The sequence below is a fragment of the Trachurus japonicus genome, chromosome 8 (genome assembly GCF_045865225.1).
Source record: "Trachurus japonicus isolate A0001 chromosome 8, Traja_1.0".
NCBI lineage: Eukaryota > Metazoa > Chordata > Actinopteri > Carangiformes > Carangidae > Trachurus > Trachurus japonicus.
Genome location: NC_140914.1, coordinates 2367130 through 2390542, shown reverse-complemented (window position 1 = coordinate 2390542; position 23413 = coordinate 2367130). Strand labels below are relative to the sequence as shown.

Genomic DNA, 23413 nt, shown 5'->3' with positions numbered 1-23413 from the left:
AAGCCGGTGAAAAATCAATAAGTTACATAACGATGTTACGGCGTGTGTTTGTGTCGTCTTAACCGTCATAAACAGAAGATTACGGGTTACGGAGCGTTTGTGTTGCGGTGCAGAGAGGAGAGCTGGGAGACCGGGGCGTCGCTGGGTGAAGTCCAGCAGCTTCACCCACAAACTCTGCCTCAATTCACATCATCTGTTTCCATCACAAAAAGTCACATTTCCTTTATTCGATACGCTGACAAATCCACCCCCTCCAAGCGTATAAACTTTAATGCGCATTTACTGCCTTTATTCGAATTTCTGGCGTTTCCATTCAAGTATTTATTCGCAATTTTTGAAAATGCGAATAAAAAAAGGTGGATGGAAACGCAACTACAGGCTGCAGATGAAACACTTCCTGCCTCTGGACCAATCAGACGCCTCCCTGTCCTGATGATGATGATGCAGGAGGAGGAGGAAGAAGAGTCTAAAACTCGAAAAACGAGATTCAAGCGACCGTGAACGCACCGCGAGCTGAGACGAGGAGCAGCGAGCGCCACGGCAACGACCACGGCGATGATGATGATGATGATGGTGGTGGTGGTGATGAAGGTGATGGTGATGATGTCAGACTCGGCGGTCTGAGTGAACGTTGTGTCGCTGCTGCAACAAAAAAACTCCTCGGTTTGAAAACCCGTCAGTCACAGAAACGACCGAGAGTCAGCGAACGCCTCTTCAGACCCAGGACCAGATTCCTCTCCTCCTCTCATCCCTCCATCCCTCTCTTCCCTCTCCTCTCTCCTCTCCTCCTCTCCTCCTCTCATCATCTCTTCTTCTCATCCTCTGATCCCTCTCCTCCTTCCTCCTCCATTACCAGACCCCAAGAAAGTCCCTTTCTTTCTTTCTTTCTTTCTTTCTTTATTTCTTTCTTTCTTTCTTTCTTTCTTTCTTTCTCTCTTTCTGTCTGTCTGTCTGTCAGTCTCTCTTTTTTCTTTCTTTCTGTCTCTCTTTCTCTCTTTCTTTCTTTCTTTCTTTCTTTCTTTCTTTCTGTCTCTGTCTGTCTTTCTTTCTTTCTTTCTTTCTGTCTCTCTGTCTGTCTGTCTTTCTTTCTTTCTGTCTTTCTTTCTGTCTGTCTTTCTTTCTGTCTTTATTTTTTTCTTTCTTTCTTTCTTTCTTTCTTTCTTTCTTTCTTTCTTTCTTTCTTTCTATCTTCCTGTCTCTGTTTCTTCCTTCCTGTCTTTCTTTCTTTCTGTCTTTCTTTCTGTCTGTCTTTCTTTCTGTCTTTCTTTCTTTCTTTCTTTCTTTCTGTCTCTCTTTCTGTCTTTCTTTCTTTCTTTCTTTCTTTCTTTCTTTCTGTCTGTCTTTCTTTCTTCCTGTCTGTCTTTCTTTCTTTTTTCTTTCTTTCTTCCTTTCTGTCTCTCTTTCTTTCTGTCTGTTTTTCTTTCTGTCTCTCTTTCTTTCTTTCTGTCTGTCTGTCTTTCTCTCATTCTGTCTGTCTGTCTTTCTTTCTTCCCATCTCTCTCTCTCTCTCTCTCTGTTTCTCCCTCTGGCGTCTCCTCCTCAGCCGACAACAACAGTCGACTTCAGTCTGACGTTTATTTATAGACCTAAAGAAATACAGAAAAGAAGACAGACTCACTGCGTGTGTGTGTGTGTGTGTGTGTGTGTGTGTGTGTGTGTGTGTGTGTGTGTGTGTGTGTGTGTGTGTGTGTGTGTGTGTGGTTTGATGTCACTCGTCTTTTATTCCGTCTCTCCTCTCTTTCACCTCTCTGTGAATTTTGGCACAAAGCCCTAAAGGACTACATTACCCATGGGCCTCAGCTGCAAACCCTTCATCATCATCATCACCATCATCATCATCATCATCATCATCCTCATCATCATCATCATCATCATCATCACCAACCCTGACTTCCTTACAGACTGAAACAGAATCATTTTAACTCTTTCTACGTGTATGAAGCCGTGTGATTGGCTGTTTGGTGGTGAAATGCATTCTGGGACTCGTAGTTCTCTTCTCTGCTGCTTTTTTGTTTTGTTTGTTTGTTAGTTTTGTTGCTGCAAGAGGGCAGCCATCTTGTGTGGTGACATCACGTCTGTGCAGCAGTGATCTGGGAGTGGGCGGGGCCATAGTGTCATGACCACGCCCACTCGCCCACTTTCCATCCAATCACAGCTGTCAATCAAGACCAATGACTCCTCTGAACGTGTCATGGCATGTTAGAATAATAACAGCTGTTTGTTGGTTTAAAATGAATGTAGCAATAGCAATGTTAATTTCTGTTAGCCAGTCTATGGAGTTCCCCATTATATGTTAGCATCAAGCTAGCAGACTTTATGCTAAGTCTGTGATAGTGACGGTGGTTTGAACGCTGTCGTTCATGGAGGCAGAACATCGTTAGTAAACCTTCATGTACTCGTTACTGCAGCGTCATTAAAGTCCCAGTCTGTAACTTGTTTGTCTTTTTCTGATCAAAAATCAAACCTGTCTTTCATAAATCTGTATTTGACTGAAGGTGAATCACAGCTGCATGCAAAGTAAAGCTTTCTGGTTCCTTAGAATGAGTTGTTACAAGTCGTTACAAATACAGAAGTGGGCGACGCACCGAACCGAGGCGGCCATGTTGCATCGTGACCGTAGGTAACCACGGAAACGGCCTGTTAAAACTGTCACCACTGTGTAGTGTGAGGAAGGACGGAGGCACCGGTGTTGCATTCAGGTGCAGTCAGGCAGACGGCCGTCGGATGTCATTTTACTAAAACAATACCACATCACCATGACAACATGTCATGTTGTTTATCCTGTTACATGCAGCGTCTGTTGTCTGTCTGACGTCTGCCCGATTTCACCTGAATGCAACATCAAGAATACGTTCAGATATGCAACCGCTAGTTGCAAAAATCGATTCTCAAATGAAAATATCGATACTTTTGATACTTCATACTTGTGGTAATGTATATCATTAACAGGAACATGGTGGAAAGTAACTGAACTATTGAGACCTTGTCTAAATGACATGCAGTTTTTAGGAACTACTTTTTCTTCCGCCTGGGTAAGTGCGTAATGCGTAACCCGCTGCTCACTCAACAGTCAGTCTGTCTCAGTCTGTGTAGAGTGAATGGCGGAGCGTTAGAGCAGTCATGTGTGGAGCTATTTCAGCTCCACAAACAGCCAAGACAGATATCTGTGGGAAAATTATAAATAATATTTTGGTTTAATGGTTTTATTATTTTACAATATGTTCTTTTTTTAGTGTTTGAAACACCATTTTCACATATTCTGTACGATTGTGTGAGTTCTCTGTTTTTTCAGTTGTTGTATTAGCTTGGCTATATTGTAAACGAGGCGACTACCTCAATATACTTCAGAGTTTAAAATAAATAGATATAATAATAATAATAGAGATGTTACTCTGATGTCTTGTATCCTTAGGAAGCTATGACTTGAAATACACTACTTTTTTTTTAGATTTACCAGGCACATTAGGTGTATTTGCAGAAAGTATCGGTATCTGATCGGTATCGCCGATCATTTTACTCAGTATCGGATCGGAAAGAAAATTTTGGTATCGAACATCACTAGCAACCGCACCGCTAGATGGGGGGAATTCAGAAACTGAATCTCATCAAAAAGACGAATTCTGATCAGATGTAAAAAAAAAAAAAAAATAAATAAATAAAATTTAAAATGTGAATGTTGATATTTTCAGCAGTGAGACAGGATTTCATTCATCAGCTCAGACTGCTGAGTGATGGTGCGTTCACACTCTGACGTCAGAGAGAGAGAGAGAGATGGAGAGATGGAGGTTTGAGCAGCGAGCGGTCACAGAGAGCACAGATGGACTCTGGGTAGAGCCAGAGATCCCAGTGGATTGTGGGTAACACAGCTCGCTGCTGGCATGGTTTACACACACACACACACACACACACACACACACACACACTGTGTGTATCCATGCATGCAAACACACATACACACACACACACACACTCTGCTGGCATCAGAACACACTCTGACACCTGAGGTCAACGTCCTGATTTAAGTCTGCATGACATGAGGGGGGAGGGGAGGAGGGGAGGAAAGGAAGAGAAAAGGAAGGAAAGAATAAAATAAAAAAAGGGGGAAAGACGTGAAGAATAGAGAAATAGAAGGTGAGAAAAGAGAGAGAGAGGGAGGAGGAGGAGAGAAAGTGAAGAAAGATAGAAGGAAGATGGACAGATGAAGAGAGGAGGAGGAGGAGGAAGAGGGAGAGGAGGAAGGTAGCATCAGATTTAACCTGCAGCCTGAGTTACACTGTAAAACAAACACCGTTACATTTAAAGCCTCTGTTTAGTGTTTTTCGGAGACTGACGCTGACATCTGACCTCTGACCTTTGACCTTTGACCTCTGACCTGGTCTACAGACGGATGTGTTCAAACGTCGACTTCAACGTGTGAGTCGTTAAAATAAAAGGAGGAAATTACAGTAAAGAGGGAGGAGAAATCAGCCACATTTAAAACAAACAAAAACAGAATTTATCGCCGTTTTCTATTTGTGACCTTCAGATTTACCCCTCCCTCCTCTTTGCCCCCCCTCATCTCTCTCTTTGCCCCCCCCCCCACAGGGCGCCACTGAGCTGAGTCGTCCTGACAGCGACGCCGCACCGTTCACACGTCCTCCCTCACTCTGACATCCACACGTCGGCCATGTTCACAGAGAGGACTTTTATTCTGAAAGGAAGGGCTCAGCTTTTAATATGTTAGACATGTAAAACTCTAAATTATCACTACATTTATTACATCAACATAAACTGAGATGGAGATATCATAACATAACAAACAGAAACGTCTCGCCATATTTTTTACATATAGAAATGATGCAAAAACATTTAAATATGTTATGTTTGTGACGTATTTAAATCCATGTATCATTCGTTCTTTCTATTTTCAATTCACAATCAAAAATTAAAAAATTAAAAAGTGACAGATTCACTGAAAACTATGAATGATCTTTGTGACTCTTTGATATCGCCAAACGTAAACCCGACCAATCAAATATTAATTTAAAATCAAATTAAGTCCTGTGGCCCCGTTTTTCCATTTCGTATTTTTGATCTGAGCCTAAAATTGAAATATGATAAAACAGCCATTATTTCGTTTTGGGTTTTTTTGTTAGATTAAAAAACAAAAACTAGAATAATCTGTCATTTTTTCATTTTTTCATTTTTGATTTCCAATTGAAAATAGAAAGAACGAACGATACGTGGATTTTATTTAACCCGTTGGATCAGTTCGTCTCAGCTGCTCTTCTCTCTCTATGAATTATACATTTCTCATATTTCATATTTGATGCTGTGAGCTGCAGTTCCACTTTAAACCGACGTCAGGAATTGGATCTTTATTTTAACAGCGGTTGTTTTTACAGTGTATCAGCCTCTCTCTCCCCTCCCCCATCCTGTATAAGTCCTGCTCTCTCTATCATCACCCATCCCCCCTCTCCCCTCCTCCCTCTCTCCTCCCTCCCCTCCCCCACCTCATCCTCCATCTCTCTCTCTCTCACCCAGTTCCCCCCCTCCCTCCACTCTCTCTGCCTCAGGGCTCCTCAGTTCAGCAGCGTTTCACATTAATTTGCTCATAAACACACACACACACACACACACACACACACACACACACACATACACACACATACACACACACACACACACACATTCAAAATGAGGAACTTTATTAAAGCTCCAGTGTGCAGGTCTCGTGGTCCTGGTACTCTGGTTGTGAACCACGGCGGCCTACGTCAGTTTGTTTCCGCCAAATGTGTCCGGGCTGCCAGATTTGCGATGACGTGGCACATCGTGATTGGTCGTGAGGATTTATAAAAGTTGTAGGTAGACGAAAGTGAGCTATTTATATTTTCTTATGATAACATTAAACATTTACACAACTAACAGTGACGAAAACGATGCCAAATCTCGCGAGAGGTCTGGAACAAAGTTCATTTTCTCCTGATGTGTCCGTCTGAAAATCGCCATTTTGGTGTCAAACTGTTCAGAAGAGATGTGTCTTGTGACAAATGAGTCCAATATTTACTACGGGGCGAAGTGACTAACTTCACTAACATCCGCGGTAGCATCCAAGTAACGCGTTACGCCACCACGACCAATCACGATGTGCCACGTCATCGCCAGTCGCCGCCCCGGGCAAATCTGGCAGCCCGGACACATCTGGTACCGACACCGGTGCCGAGCTAAGCTCCAGAGCTGAGGGAGGCTGGTCGGCCGTGCAGCCCAGCACAGGGCACCGGTGTGTGGGTGAGAGGAGCAGAGAGACCGGGCCTGAGCTCTGGAGCTGGTCCGTCCAAATCTCGCGTGATTCGCAGTAACCGCACTGACGCCGGCGCAAATCACGCGAGATTTGGACGGACCAGGAAGAGGAGCTTCGAGAAGCTTCCGCTACAAACAAGCTTAAAATATAGACTTATTTAATTTTTTTCGGGACAATTACGCAATTTGGGGCTTCAGCACAAGACGGACATTACATACGAGCATCATGGAGGTATTTGGATGTTTTTTTGTGTGTGTTTTTTTACGAAGAGCTCTGGTGTCCCTTTACAACCGTCATATGGACATGCACTGCTACGCTAAGACCCCCTGTAACTCAGAGAAGGGACGGAGGACTCTGAAACTTCTCCCAGCCCTTCGTCCACATGAGAGGGAGTAGATAATGAGCGAAATATCATTCTAGGGTGAACTATCCCTTTAAATGCACAAAACAACATTTGGTTTCACAACCTCCAAGGCATGAAGTTGAAATGAGTCTGATTACTACTGTGATACTACTCTAGTACTACTGTACTACTACTGTATTATTAATTTCAAATCTTTATTGTCATCTGCACAGACAGCGTCACACAGTACAATGAAAGTCTTATTCTGTGATGATACCTCAAAACAACACTAGTTAAAATGACAGTAATAAATAAATCATAAATAAATAATACTACTGTAGTACCCTGCAGGTTGGAAACAGTCATTCACTGCTGCAGTATTTCTTCTAGAATTACTACAGTATTACTACTACAGCACTATGACAGTACTACTACAGTAGTATTAGTAGTAGGCATACTACAGTACTATTACTACAGTAACTAACCGTAACCGTTTTTTCTTCTTCAATGAGTTTAGAAACATTATTTTAAGGTTGAACAACTACATAGTGTAGCTTTAACAGGAACAGTCTCTCTGTTGTCGTCACATCTGAAACGTGACGCTGATGTCACAAAATAAAACATCATTCAGCCCTTTGACCTCAGAGCAGTTAGCATCTCTTAGCTTGTAACTGGCAGAAGTGTTAGCGGTTGTGCTAATGCTAACTCACTAGCTGTGTCCCAATTCAGGGGCTGCATCCTTCGGAGGGTGGATTTGAAGGCCGATTACATCAGCGCTGCGTGAAGGCTGTCTGGTCCCAATTCGTCCAAATTCGAAGGCTCCTCCAAATGCAGCCTCCTTTCCCCTGCATTCGGAGGATGCATCGCTACTATCCTTCGCGGCCTCCCGTATCCCAAGATGCTTTGCTGCACCGTTGTTGTTATTAGCAACCTAGCCGTTAGCTATCGAACTGGAGCAGCTCTGTGCTGTAGCCATGGTAACCCGGCTCTGCGGCCGGCTCGGAGGCGTGGCTGCCCGCTGAGCTGAGCTCTGCTCTGCTCTGCTCTGGCTGCACAGGTGAGGAGCGAGGCAAAGCATCTGAGTGTGACAACTTTTAATAAGTTGTCACTTTTAATAAGAAAGCTATGAAAACACATCACTCTGCTCTCTATTCACTTAATAGCCTGAAGCCTGAAGCCCCCCCCCCCTGGCTGCTGTTCAATGGTTTGTTTATTAGTATATTAATGATAACTGCCCTTGTATTGATTCTACTTCTTTAAAAAAAAAAAAAAAGGAGGAGGAGGAGGAGGAGTGGAGGAGCGGTAGAGCCGTTGCAAGCTCCACTTTTAAATGTTTAACGTCCCCGTTGTTTACGTTACGCCGTTGTTTACGTTCGGATCAGGAAATGCTCTGAAGGCTAGACCGTCCCATTTACCGACCGTTGATGCGGCCCCCGGAGGAGCCTCCGAAGCCGTTGCCTCCGGAGACCGCGTAGGCTGGGTCCTCCGAAGGCTGCAGCCCCTGAATTGGGACACAGCTATTGTGTTTAACTCAGGTGTTTAGAAACAGTTAGCGTAGCATTTAGCATTTAGCCGCGACGGCTTCCTCCAGCCTTTACTCCTCGTTTGCTGCCTCGTCTCACTGGTCGTCATGGAAACATCAGCTGAATCACTCCCACTGATCAGATCAATAATCAATATGTGATCAATCAAACGCTGTCATATCCATCACCCTGTGTGCAGCTGTGTGTGTGTGTGTGTGTGTGTGTGTGTGTGTTGGGGGTTCGGTCCTATTATTGATTCACCTTAAGAAACACAAAGCAGCCGCCGGGCATTGTGGGTAAAGTGGGCGTGGCGTGTGTGTGTGTGTGTGTGCTGGTTTTACAGTGTTTACACACACGCAGCAGCTGATTGGTCGACAGGTGCGAGGTCTTTGTTCCCGGTCTTATCAGCTGAGAGCAGACGCCTCGTCTCCGCGGCAACAGAACCAGAACTTCCAGTTGAAAACTCCAGTTTCTGACTTCCGAAAGGTCACGAAAGGTTTTAAAACATTACAAAGGACACAAAAACAATTTAAAAAGAAGCATTTTTTTTTTTTAAACGTAATGAAACAGATAAATTAAAATCGAAGAGAAATAACAACATGAATTTACTCTGTTCCACAACATCGGTTAATCTGTAACCGTAAGTCAATGTTGTATATTTCATAACTTTTACGCAAATAGTAACGCAAGTAAAACTAAATGAACTAAATTAAAGGGACAACGAGGAGTTTCTATTTGGTTATTTAAAAGTCTGATATTAATGTGGATGAATCTCCGTTACCACTTGTTAATGGTCCATTTTAGATAAATCTATGGTTTTGTCTCTATGGTTATTTTGTTATTATTAGTGGTGGTGGAAATGCTGGGCGAGCCGACCAGCGTTTCTTTACTTTCGGTTTTGTGGCGAGTCATGAGAATAACGCCGCCGTATGAATCTCCGTTTATGGTGGGAACTACGACGGTATGTGATCGTCTTCCAACCTCTGACTTTAATTCTTGATGAATGAAAACATGAGTCTGTCTTGCACCGGTCAAAGAATTTCACGGTGCGGAGGCTCATAAATGTAGTATGAAAACACTTCGCTTTTCCAAAACTCCTGGTTGTCCCTTTAATTATTGGATAATTGTTTCTTTCTATGACTCTGATTGCAACTGAAATACTGTTTAATTATCTATTTATTTTATTTTTTGGGCTACACTTGTTAATTGTTGGATACTTGTTTCTTTCTATGACTCTGAAAACACGAAGAGCTCTAATGGATTTAATGGAAAATTGAATTAAAGGGTAGTGACAGCATCTATAAGCTAGAGAGCTTCAGCCTGCACCTTTTCTATCTATTTATGAACTAGTTGAACTAATGATGGTTTTATGGAAGGTTGACCGACTCTGATTGATGCTCAACTGTAAATAATTTTGTGTTAAAGATCGAATAAACTAGGCTACCACTACTACTACTACTACTACTACTACTACTACTACTACTACTACCCACTTTGCTTTCCAAAACTCCTGGTTGTCCCTTTAACTGTGTGTCCGGTGTGAAGTGAACGCCCTGTTGGTGGAGGAGGAGAGTCACCGTCCAATCTGCCGTGTGTCCTCCTCCCACTGCGTGTGTGTGTGTGCGTGTGTGTGTGTGTGTGTGTGTGTGTGTGTGTGTGTGTGTGTGTGTGTGTGTGTGTGTGTGTGTGTGTGTGTGTGTGTGTGTGTGTGTGTGTGTGTGTGTGAGATGCTAATGATGTCAGTGAGCTGCATGCTCACAGTCCTGACACTAATCTACTACATGATGCCAAAGACCAGAGGCCAAACAATTCCACCACACACACACAAACAAGGACACACACACACACACACACACACACACACACACAAACAAGGACACACACACACACACACACACACACACACACACAAACAAGGACACACACACACACACACACACACACACTCAGTGGGTTGTTGGCAGGATGGAGGAGAAGCTGCCGTCGGTCTCTGTAGGTGTGTAGTCACCTGAGCTCAGAGACTAGAGACCTGGTCTCTAGTCCTGGTCCTAGTTCTAGGTCTGGTCTTGGTCCTGGTCCTGGTCCTGGTCCTGGTCCTGGTTCTGGTTCTGGTTGATGACAGATTGTTTAGTTTATTGACCTAAAAAGAAGGAAGATTCATGTTGAAGGATGCAGAGTCACTAGCTGCTGCTTTATTGAGTGAATGAATGAATGAATATATTTAAAACAGGGACAATGCACAAAAAAACATTAATCTTGTAAAACAAGAAGAGAACAATTGCTAATTTCCGCCTGTAGTCCCTGGGCAGGTAAAGTGCTAAACAGATACAATATTAAGATTAATTGAAATAGGACATAATAACCATAATATTTTAAAAAATGGACAGAATGCACTAATAAAAGCAGGGAAACAAGAGCGCCAAATCATAAAGTGCACAATAGGGACTAACAGCACATACACTCTCTCTCACTCTCATCACACATTCAAACACATACACACACAATACACAGATAACAATCATCCTCCTCTAATAACCACACTCATAGCCAGACACATACACACACTCACATAATACTCAACAATGTGTGCAAACTTATTCTGCAGTGTGTGTTAGGGGTTGTTACTAGTCTGGGGCAAGGGGGCAGTTGTCGGTCTGAGAAGTGAAGCTCACTTCCGCGTTCAAAAAACTGCAATCTCCTCGGATTCCTCTGGGGGCTGGTGTCAGAAGGGAGCATTCCCCATAGACCCCCATGTTAAAATCGCCGACTTTACATCCTCAGTAAACATGTTAAAAGCCTGGTGTCAGAACGTTTTTTCGTCTCAATCGATAGTTTCTACCCCCGCACACACTCTGAGGGGGGTGAATTTTTTTTTAACTCTATAGTTTTACTGTTATTAGGTTAAAATTCTGGCCAATCAGGGCGCGGAAACGTTGAGTGACAGGTCCGAGCAGCTCCGTGGACCGCTGCTTCGAGGCCAGTGGGCGGGTTCTCGGCCGGCCAATCCAACATGGCGCTGTTCAGGCCGCCATATTTGAGTCACAAAAACGACTCCCCAAAACCAATGGGTGACGTCACGGACGCTACGTCCATTCTTTTTACAGTCTATGGTCTGGGGCCGTTGACTCCCTAACCAGGGAGAGAGAGACAGGCCTTTCCGTCAAAATAAAAGCACTGAGCTAATAAAATGTGGTTAAACTCTTTAATTTAAGGAATATAATTTACAAGAAAGTCCCCGAGGCATTAAGTTAACATTTTGCTTTTATTGTATTACAAGTTAAAGCAGAAGTAAGCGATCCGGTGGTTTTGGCTAATGCTGCGTTCCAGGCAGGCTTTTGAAACCGTAAATTACAGCTTCAAGTCACAACTTACGACTTAGTAGCGTTCCAGGCAACACACTCGTGTTTCTCCGACCTGTTTTACCTGTGAAAGTCACTATAACGGCCACTCGTAACTTCTGACCCGTGAACTTGTACCAGATCGAACTGGTACCACTTCACAGGTCGGAAAAACACGAGTTACGAGTTGCCTTGAACGCACCATAACTTCCTGTCAGCAGATGGAGTTAGCAGCCCCCGCCCTCGTCATGGATCTATTGGTCCTCGTCGCTACGTCACCACATTCAGGCGCATCCCTTGGCTGCACACACAGAGAGGACTGCCCCTTTATGCCGTTCTCTCTCCTCATTGGATAAAGGTTGTAGGATACAAGGAAAGTTTTCTCCTGGGCTCAGAGCAGAGCAGAGTGACTGACAGACCCGTGTTTCAGACCAAACACTCTATAGAAGTGATTGCTGTCGGAAGATACAACTATTTAAGACTTAGATTAACACAAATATATCACTTACTTCTGCTTTAACATAGGGAGAAGTTATGGAAAAGGGAATATCGCCTAGTTCCACGCTACTGCAGCAAGAGTTGAATCTGCACGGCTCGCTACGACGCTGCAGGATTCCCCTCGCTGCTGCGTTCAGGACCGTGTGTTGCAGAAGTGGCGTTTTCTCTTTCTCTCTCTCCCCCCCAAGCAGCTAATGTTCTTCCCCAGCAGCAGCTACTTTTGGATGCTCGAAAGACGTCAGCTCACTGTGGCCGGCCATGTTTTCCCAGGTTGTGCAATGAAACAAACACATTTACCTCGGAAGTCGGAATTTCCAACCCGGATCTTTCCGAGTTCCGAGTGCAATCGAACACAGCATTATATTCCTCGGTATTAAACAGCAGCGTTTTAGCAGGAAGAGAAGAGAGAGCGTTTGGAGTCGGGAGTGCGTATGTTGCTGGTGTTGTGCCGAAAAGAGACTATACACTGCAAAAACTCAAAATCTTTCCAAGAATATTTGTCTCATTTCTAGTCAAAACTAATCTCTTTCCACTTAAAATAAGACTCATCACCTAAAAATGAACTTGTTTTCAGATAATTTTCACTTGTTTCAAACTAATTTTCACTTGAAATAAGTAGAAAAATCTGCCAGTGAAAGCAAGATTTTCTTTCTTATTACAAGCACAAAAAACTTGCTTTCACTGGCAGATTTTTCTACTTATTTCAAGTGAAAATTAGTTTGAAACAAGTGAAAATGATCTAAAAACAAGTTAAGTTTTAGGTGATGAGTCTTATTTTAAGTGAAAAGAGTTTAGTTTTGACTAGAAATTAGACATTTTTACAAGAAATAAGACAAATATTCTTGGTAAGATGTAGAGTTTTTGCAGTGTACCTGCAGAAAAACTCATTTCAACCAGTTTGAGGTGTTTACATGAGGTATTTTCAATCGGTTTGGTCTTGAAACCGATTGAAACTGTCCATGTAAACGTAGCCAGTGTTGAAGGATGCAGAGTCAATACCTGCTGCTTTATTCTGCAGTGTGTGTGTGTGTGTGTGTGTGTTTGTTTCTAATTCAGTCGTTGATCACACACACACACACACACTCATTATGTAAATATGTTCAGACCTGGCTGCAGCATCACACTACAACACCCACAATCCTTTGCTCTCTGCTCCGTCGCTGCTGTGTTTGTTGTGATGATGAATATTAATAATACTGAAGACACACACACACACACAGCAGCTGAACTACAGCTCCCATGATGCACCTGGGCAGACGAACAGCAGGCAGCAGCAGTGTGTGTGTGTGTGTGTGTGTGTCAGACACCAACCAGCCGGGGGTTAGGGTGTGACCGCTGCAGCTGAACTACAGCTCCCATGATGCACCTGGGCAGACGTACAGCAGGCAGCAGCAGTGTGTGTGTGTGTGTGTGTGTGTGTGTCTGTGTGTGTGTGTGTCAGACACCAACCAGCCGGGGGTTAGGGTGTGACCGCTGCAGCTGAACTACAGCTCCCATGATGCCTCGGGAGCTGCTGCTGTCTGGCTGCAGTGCAGATGGAGCAGAGGGATACTGTGTGTGTCTGTGTTTGTGTTAAAGCTCCTTCAAAATAAAGGTAGATGTTTGTGTTAAAGCTCCTTCAAAATAAAGGTAGATGTTTGTGTTAAAGCTCCTTCAAAATAAAGGTAGATGTTTGTATTACAGCTCCTTCAAAATAAAGGTAGATGTTTGTATTACAGCTCCTTCAAAATAAAGGTAGATGTTTGTATTACAGCTCCTTCAAAATAAAGGTAGATGTTTGTATTAAAGCTCCATACAGTATAAAGGTAGATGCACTGCAAAAACTCAAAATCTTTCCAAGAATATTTGTCTCATTTCTTGTCAAAATGTCTCATTTCTAGTTAAAACTAATCTCTTTCCACTTAAAATAAGACTCATCACCTAAAAATGAACTTGTTTTTAGATCATTTTCACTTGTTTCAAACTAATTTTCACTTGAAATAAGTAGAAAAATCTGCCAGTGAAAGCCAGAAGCTACTTTTTATGTGATGAGTCTTGTTTTAGGTAAAATTAGATTTGTTTTGTCTAGAAATGACATTTTTGACTGGAAATAGGACATATATTCTTGGTAAGATTTTGAGTTGTTGCAGTGTGTTTGTGTTAAAGCTCCATACAGTATAAAGGTAGATACACTGCAAAAACTCAAAATCTTTCCAAGAATATTTGTCTTATTTCTTGTCAAAATGTCTCATTTCTAGTCAAAACTAATCTCTTTCCACTTAAAATAAGATGGACCTAAAAATGTACTTGTTTTTAGATCATTTTCACTTGTTTCAAACAAATTTTCACTTGAAATAAGTAGAAAAATCTGCCAGTGAAAGCTGCTTGTAATAAGAAAGAAAAACTTGCTCCACTGTCAGATTATTTCAAGTGAAAATCTGCTTGAAATAAGTAAAATGTGTCTAAAAAACAAGCTGCTTTTTATGTGATGAGTCTTGTTTTAGGTCAAATTAGATTTGTTTTGTCTAGAAATGACATTTTTGACTGGAAATAGGACAAATATTCTTGGTTAGATTTTGAGTTGTTGCAGTGTGTTTGTGTTAAAGCTCCATACAGTATAAAGGTAGATACACTGCAAAAACTCAAAATCTTTCCAAGAATATTTGTCTCATTTCTTGTCAAAATATCTCATCTCTAGTCAAAACTAAACTCTTTCCATTTAAAAAATAAGACACATCAACTAAAAATGAACTTGTTTTTAGATCATTTTCACTTGTTTCAAACAAATTTTCACTTGAAATAAGTAGAAAAATCTGCCAGTGAAAGCAAGTTTTTTGTGCTTGTAATAAGAAAGAAAAACTGATAGCTCCACTATCAGATTATTTCAACTGAAAATCTGCTTGAAATAAGTAAAATGTGTCTAAAGAACAAGCTGCTTTTTATGTGATGAGTCTTGTTTTAGGTAAAATTAGATTTGTTTTGTCTAGAAATGACATTTTTGACTGGAAATAGGACAAATATTCTTGGTAAGATTTTGAGTTGTTGCAGTGTGTTTGTGTTAAAGCTCCATACAGTATAAAGGTAGATGTTTGTGTTAAAGCTCCATACAGTATAAAGGTAGATACACTGCAAAAACTCAAAATCTTTCCAAGAATATTTGTCTCATTTCTTGTCAAAATGTCTCATTTCTAGTCAAAAACTAATCTCTTTCCACTTTAAATAAGACACATCACCTAAAAATTAACTTGTTTTTAGATCATTTTCACTTGTTTCAAACTAATTTTCACTTGAAATAAGTAGAAAAATCTGCCAGTGAAAGCAAGTTGTTTTGTGTTTGTAATAAGAAAGAAAAACTGATAGCTCCACTATCAGATTATTTCAAGTGAAAATCTGCTTGAAATAAGTAAAATGTGTCTAAAAAAACAAGCTGCTTTTTATGTGATGAGTCTTATTTTAGGTAAAATTAGATTTGTTTTGTCTAGAAATGACATTTTTGACTGGAAATAGGACAAATATTCTTGGTTAGATTTTGAGTTGTTGCAGTGTGTTTGTGTTAAAGCTCCTTCAAAATAAAGGTAGATGTTTGTGTTAAAGCTCCATACAGTATAAAGGTAGATACACTGCAAAAACTCAAAATCTTTCCAAGAATATTTGTCTCATTTCTTGTCAAAATATCTCATCTCTAGTCAAAACTAATCTCTTTCCATTTAAAAAATAAGACACATCAACTAAAAATGAACTTGTTTTTAGATCATTTTCACTTGTTTCAAACAAATTTTCACTTGAAATAAGTAGAAAAATCTGCCAGTGAAAGCAAGTTTTTTGTGCTTGTAATAAGAAAGAAAAACTGATAGCTCCACTATCAGATTATTTCAAGTGAAAATCTGCTTGAAAGAAGTAAAATGTGTCTAAAAAACAAGCTGCTTTTTATGTGATGAGTCTTGTTTTAGGTAAAATTAGATTTGTTTTGTCTAGAAATGACATTTTTGACTGGAAATAGGACAAATATTCTTGGTAAGATTTTGAGTTGTTGCAGTGTGTTTGTGTTAAAGCTCCATACAGTATAAAGGTAGATACACTGCAAAAACTCAAAATCTTTCCAAGAATATTTGTCTCATTTCTTGTCAAAATGTCTCATTTCTAGTCAAAACTAAACTCTTTCCATTTAAAAAATAAGACACATCAACTAAAAATGAACTTGTTTTTAGATCATTTTCACTTGTTTCAAACAAATTTTCACTTGAAATAAGTAGAAAAATCTGCCAGTGAAAGCAAGTTTTTTGTGCTTGTAATAAGAAAGAAAAACTGATAGCTCCACTATCAGATTATTTCAACTGAAAATCTGCTTGAAATAAGTAAAATGTGTCTAAAGAACAAGCTGCTTTTTATGTGATGAGTCTTGTTTTAGGTAAAATTAGATTTGTTTTGTCTAGAAATGACATTTTTGACTGGAAATAGGACAAATATTCTTGGTAAGATTTTGAGTTGTTGCAGTGTGTTTGTGTTAAAGCTCCATACAGTATAAAGGTAGATGTTTGTGTTAAAGCTCCATACAGTATAAAGGTAGATACACTGCAAAAACTCAAAATCTTTCCAAGAATATTTGTCTCATTTCTTGTCAAAATGTCTCATTTCTAGTCAAAACTAATCTCTTTCCACTTTAAATAAGACACATCACCTAAAAATTAACTTGTTTTTAGATCATTTTCACTTGTTTCAAACTAATTTTCACTTGAAATAAGTAGAAAAATCTGCCAGTGAAAGCAAGTTGTTTTGTGTTTGTAATAAGAAAGAAAAACTGATAGCTCCACTATCAGATTATTTCAAGTGAAAATCTGCTTGAAATAAGTAAAATGTGTCTAAAAAAACAAGCTGCTTTTTATGTGATGAGTCTTATTTTAGGTAAAATTAGATTTGTTTTGTCTAGAAATGACATTTTTGACTGGAAATAGGACAAATATTCTTGGTTAGATTTTGAGTTGTTGCAGTGTGTTTGTGTTAAAGCTCCTTCAAAATAAAGGTAGATGTTTGTGTTAAAGCTCCATACAGTATAAAGGTAGATACACTGCAAAAACTCAAAATCTTTCCAAGAATATTTGTCTCATTTCTTGTCAAAATATCTCATCTCTAGTCAAAACTAATCTCTTTCCATTTAAAAAATAAGACACATCAACTAAAAATGAACTTGTTTTTAGATCATTTTCACTTGTTTCAAACAAATTTTCACTTGAAATAAGTAGAAAAATCTGCCAGTGAAAGCAAGTTTTTTGTGCTTGTAATAAGAAAGAAAAACTGATAGCTCCACTATCAGATTATTTCAACTGAAAATCTGCTTGAAATAAGTAAAATGTGTCTAAAGAACAAGCTGCTTTTTATGTGATGAGTCTTGTTTTAGGTAAAATTAGATTTGTTTTGTCTAGAAATGACATTTTTGACTGGAAATAGGACAAATATTCTTGGTAAGATTTTGAGTTGTTGCAGTGTGTTTGTGTTAAAGCTCCATACAGTATAAAGGTAGATGTTTGTGTTAAAGCTCCATACAGTATAAAGGTAGATGTCCATGTGTAGTGTGATTATAAAGCAGCTCTAGGTTCTATATTAATACTGTGAAAGTATTTAAAGTCTCAGTTCACAGAGAAATGCACACAGCCTGTATTCAGAAACTGAGCCTTTAAAAACCAGCCGTCAGGACTTCCTGTCACTTTGTGATGTCACAACAACAGAGCACCTGTCTGTCTGTCCATCCCATCATTCACACCGAGCGTTGTGTATCAGCTGACGTGTGACATCATTTCCTGTCTGTGTGTGTGTGTGTCTGCAGGCTAAGGACAGTGACGATGACGAGGAGGTGGTGCAGGTCGACAGGGACCACTTCATGGACGAGTTCTTTGAACAGGTGAGACACACACACACACACACACACACACACACACACACACACACCTTCTTCAGACCCTAAAGAGGAACTGACTGTTTTAAATCTATACTGAAACTTCTGTCCATCCCTAGAGAAAAGAAATCCTGTGTAATTTCAAAAAAACCTTTGCACAGTTTATTTAAAATAGATAGGCTATATGTAAGGGATAATGCCCGCCGAGGTGTCCATTATCAGAAATTAATGGACGACGCGGAGGCGTGAACCGGTTGCTTCCGCGAAGTCCATTAATCTCTGATAATCGGACACCTCGAAGGGCATTATCCCGCTTATACCATGGTCACTTACGAGATAAATACATATTAAATAATTCAGTCATGATTTAATGTTGTTTTTACCGTTAAAATCATACGTCGTCTCGTCTGTAACAATAAGCGGCTGAGCGGACTATTTAATAACTCTCGTCGGCGATAAAAGAAAAAAAAAAGAGGGACCGGCTGTGACCGCAGCGTAACGTTACAGCCAGTGACTCTGCTACAGCCTGGTAGTTGATCAGTGAAGGGAGGTGAGGTGACGGCTTAAATGTTACGTGACACAAAGTTTTTCAGAGGTCCAGTGCTTCTTACCGCTGGTGTGTTTACAGACTCCAGTGCCGTGATGCGCTGAAAAAAAGTTGTTTTGGTCCGAGTGTCCGTTGCCGTGGTTACCAACAAGCGTTTGAGCCAGCGCAGTAATATTTAGAACGTAATCAGGCTATTTTACCGGAACATCTTTATAGGTGTCCATTATCACTTTTTAATGGACACCCAGCAGCCAATCAGAATCAAGGATTCATCCAGACCATGGTATAAATATTTTTATATTTCAATGAATCATGTCAATTGCAATTTACTGTATAGATATACATTTTTATAATTCAACGAATCATGTCAAGCACAACTGTATAGATTTATATTTTTACATTTGAAATGAATCATGTCAATCGCAGCTCCTACCGTATATATTTTTCTACAATCCAAAGAATCATGTCTAACCCTGTAACTATGTAACTGTAGTTTTCCTGTTATCTACTGGTCCTCCGTCTTTATGGACTTTTTATGTTAATTGTTGTGTTGTTTTGGGGACTACAGATGTAATTTAGCACATGTACTAAATCTGGTGTATTTACTGTGGGTACTCTAGTACTCACTGTCCATTAATATGCACTGTCCCGACTAAATAAACTAATAAAGTAAAGTAAAGTAAAACCAAAAACAAAAGAGCAGATGACGTACAGTAAATGTATTGTCTATTGGTTTATTTAGTTAGTTTTAGGTGTTGGGTTAGATGGCATTCAGTTTCTCACTCATTTTTATATCACTTTGAATATTATATTAAAGGACAATTCCATGCAAATTCAACTGGGGGCTGTGTACCCATAAGTTTTTATTACTTGAAGCAAGTCCAGAGTTGATATTCCTGTGTTTCTGACACCAACGGGAGCTTCCCACTGCACCTGAACACACCAAGCGTCAACTTGAGACTTTGAATTAGATCTAGTTTTACAAACATGTCGGCTTGTTGAAGTAAATAAACTTCTGGCTGCATGTTTGAGTCTCCATCTGACGCTGTCTGTGGCTTTGAGGGATGGAAACAGCCTACACAGCAGAACTTCAGTCCGCTCCCATTCATCGTTGCCGTGGCGACGCGGGGACAGACCATAACTACCGCAAAACAGGAGACATTAAACTGAAAACCTTCAGATTCCTTCTTTTAGACCTAAAATGTTAGGAACATACAGCCTGAGTTGAATTTGCCCAGAATTGTCCTTTAAGTGTAAATCAACCCCAGGCTGTACGTTTAGCTGAGTTTGGTTCCATGTCAGATTAAAAACCATAAAAACATGTCAGGCTACGATGATGATTCATAATTACAGATCAGAAAATTGAAATACATTTGTAGCAGGTGTGTAAATGATCAATAATCAGTATTATTGGCTGTAATAGAGACTTGGAGACGGTGTAGGTGCCAAATGTGTCCGGGGCCGCGATTTGCAATGACGTGGCGCATTGTGATTGGTCGCGTATTTTAAAATTTGGGGACCTAGTCAAATAGTTTAAAGGTTGTTACCAATAAACATCCAAATAATGTTTATGGTCAGAAAGGGCACATGTGATTTAAGAGGGAACTGTAACTTTAAACAGCCTACCATCCATTCTACTCTGACAGGTATGAGCTTCTCTGTTTGTGGTGTTAAAATGTGGAATAGACTAGATGAGGATATAAAAATGTGCATTAACTTAAAACAATTTAAAAGTAAGTACAAACATACCCTCTTGGTCAGCTATAAAGAACTGGACAGCTCATTTTAAATAACACTTCTTTTTAGAAAGGATTTCAGTCAGTATGTTTATAATCATGGCTCTTTCATATTAAAGTTATATGTTTTAATCTTTTAAATTGTAAGGAATTATAGATGTATGACACTATGACAATGTAAGGGGGGGCTGAACCCTTTTCAAACATGCACAGTGTGTCATTATCGTTTTTGTTTTTTGTTTTTTACATATAGGCTACTGTGTGTCTTTATGCTGTGCTTGTTTGATCAATCAAATCCAACCAGGTGGAGGAGATCAGAGGCTGCATAGAGAAGCTGTCAGAGGATGTGGAGCAGGTGAAGAAGCAGCACAGCGCCATCCTGGCCGCGCCCAACCCTGACGAGAGTAAGACACACACTCACACACACACACACGCACACACACACACACACTGTGTACATCTCTGCATTAACCCACAACAACAACAACAACAACAGTGGACAACAACAGCGAGACTGTTTCTGTAAAACTGAAACAAACGTCTGATCCGACAAAACAAAGATGGAGGTTTCCTCTGTGACTCCGCCCCCTCACTCCCACCTGAACCACACTGAAAAAACTCTACATCTTACCAAGAATATTTCTCTTATTTCTAGTCAAAACTAATCTCATTCTACTTAAAATAAGACTCATCACATTAAAAGCAGCTTGTTTTTAGACACTTTTTACTTCTTTCAAGCAGATTTTCACTTGAAATAAGAAGAAAAATCTGATAGTGGAGCAAGTTTTTCTTCCTTATTACAAACACAAAAAACTTGCTTTCACTGGCAGATTTTTCTACTTATTTCAAGTGAAAATTTGTTTGAAACAAGTGAAAATGATCTAAAAACAAGTTAATTTTTAGGTGATGAGTCTTATTTTAAGTGGAAAGAGTTTAGTTTTGACTAGAAATTAGACATTTTGACGAGAAATAAGACAAATATTCTTGGAAAGATGTAGAGTTTTTGCAGTGTACTACAGAGTCGATCCAATCACGTCCTGGTTTCAGTAAAGAAAGTGAATGTGAGCAACTTGTTAGCAACCGCCTTTTTGACCACACGTCAAAGCTTCAACGTTCACCAGTCGGGGATTTACTGACCTGGTTTATGTCATAGAACTAAACCTGGACCTCTCTGAAGCTTTTGTTAAAGGGATAGTTCAACATTTACTCAAACTGGCCCATTGCCATAATCCCTATAGTCATAGCAGTAGGTTTGTTACCTTTAATTGTCGGTGCAAGCTGTTTTTAGAACGGCGGAGCAGAGCCGCGAGCTGCTCAGAGCTACGCTACGGAGGCTCATTATGGGATTTCTTGGTTTCCCTAATCAAATTCATCAAATACACAATCCAACAACTCCACAACGCTCTGGTGGACAAGTTGTGAGCTGCACATTCACCACGCTATGAGATAATAACACAACGTTACCACACAGAGTTGTTTTAGAGGGAAATTCATGCAAAACCTCTGATGCACGTTGCCTTTAGGGACAGTTTTTCATCAACAGTCTCTGAATTTCCCTCTAAAACAACTCTGTGTGGTAACGTTGTGTTATTATCTCATAGTGTGGTGAATGTGCAGCTCACAACTTGTCCACCAGAGCGTTGTGGAGTTGTTGGATTGTGTATTTGATGAGTTTGATGAGGGAAACCAAGAAATCCCATAATGAGCCTCCGTAGCGTAGCTCTGAGCAGCTCACGGCTCTGCTCCACCGTTCTAAAAACAGCTTGCACCGACAATTAAAGGTAACAAACCTACTGCTATGACTATAGGGATTATGGTAATGGGGCGAATTTGACTAAATGTTGAACTATCCCTTTAACCATAGACCTGATCTGTGGGATTTTTACCAGAATCCCATTCAGTCCGTCAGTCAAAGAGGCCACGCCCCCTCCAGTCGTCCACTGACTCGCTCCTAGTGGCGAGGAGAGGAACTGCAGGAGACAGACACAGACACTTCCTGTTGTGACCTTTCACATTAAAAGCTGTGAGTGAGTTTGGTGTTAGGGTTGAAGAGTTGAGGACTCGGTTCCTCAGGAGACGACGACGACGACGATGATCCGGATGTCGGACCAGATTCAACAAAAGGAACTGTAATGAGTTTATCTCAGACGGAGCCGATCGTCATTCTCCTCCCGCTGTCGGACGACGGGATTGGACACGGACGCTCAGCGGATTAGATCCTCCGAGGTTTCACCTTCACACGCAGCGCACGGCCAGAGGACAACCTGAGCTACACCTCCGTCCTCTGTCCTTTTTCATTTCATTTTAATTAACTGTATTCATTTGTTATTCTTTCACTTTTATTCATTTTATCTCTTGTTTTATTTTTATTTATCTTTATTTTCATTCATTTTTATTTTATCTTATTATCTTCGTGTCTTTTTTGTTTCTTTCTTTTTTTTTTATTCAATTGTATAACATTAGCCTACATACACTGCAAAAACTCAAAATCTTTCCAAGAATATTTGTCTTATTTCTTGTCAAAATGTCTCATTTCTAGTCAAAACTAATCTCTTTCCACTTAAAATAAAATAATAGACTAATCAGATAATTTTCACTTGTTTCAAACAAATTTTCACTTGAAATAAGTAGAAAAATCTGCCAATGAAAGGAAGTTGTTTTGTTTGCTTGTAATAAGAAAGAAAAACTTGCTCCACTATCAGATTTTTCTACTTATTTCAAGTGAAAATATCCCTGAAAGAAGTAAAAAGTGTCTAAAAACAAGTTACTTTTAATATGATGAGTCTTATTTTAAGTAGAATGAGACTTGTTTTGACCAGAAATAAGACAAATATTCTTGGTAAGATTTTGAGTTTTTGCAGTGTATCTTATATATTATTTTTACTTTGATGAATTTATGTATTTAGTTTAATTTGACTGAATCACAGCTGCTGTTGATGAGTCGTTAGCGTAGCTTAGCATCAGTCGACCCGGACACAAGCTAGCGTTAGCGTTAGCGGCTGACCTCTGACCTCTGACCTCTGAGGCCGTGAGGCGTTCGAGGTCGCGCTGCGGCGGCGGTGCTTCAGACGCTGTGGGACAGAAACAGGAAACGAAGGGTCGAGTCTTTGTCGTCGACCTTCAGTGACCTCAGATGAAATCTAATCTCGTTAGTCGCCGCCGCCGCTCGCCGCCGCTCTGATGAGTCTGTTGGCAGACGTCCACCGAGCACAACGAGTAGGAAATAAGTGTGTGTGTGTGTGTGTGTGTGTGGCGCTCAGAGCTGCAGTGTGTTCACCT

At 40.3% G+C, this 23413-nt stretch overlaps 1 protein-coding gene across 1 annotated transcript in view; it reads left to right on the top strand.

Annotated features, from left to right (window-relative positions):
- The window catches only part of stx1b (syntaxin 1B), a 62742-nt gene that overhangs the window by 22021 nt on the left and 17308 nt on the right, over positions 1 to 23413 (top strand). Inside the window, exons 2-3 of the mRNA XM_085783314.1 lie at positions 17783 to 17857; positions 20439 to 20538. Coding sequence (XP_085639440.1) covers positions 17783 to 17857; positions 20439 to 20538 — 175 coding nt within the window. The remainder of the gene's footprint in view (positions 1 to 17782; positions 17858 to 20438; positions 20539 to 23413) is intronic.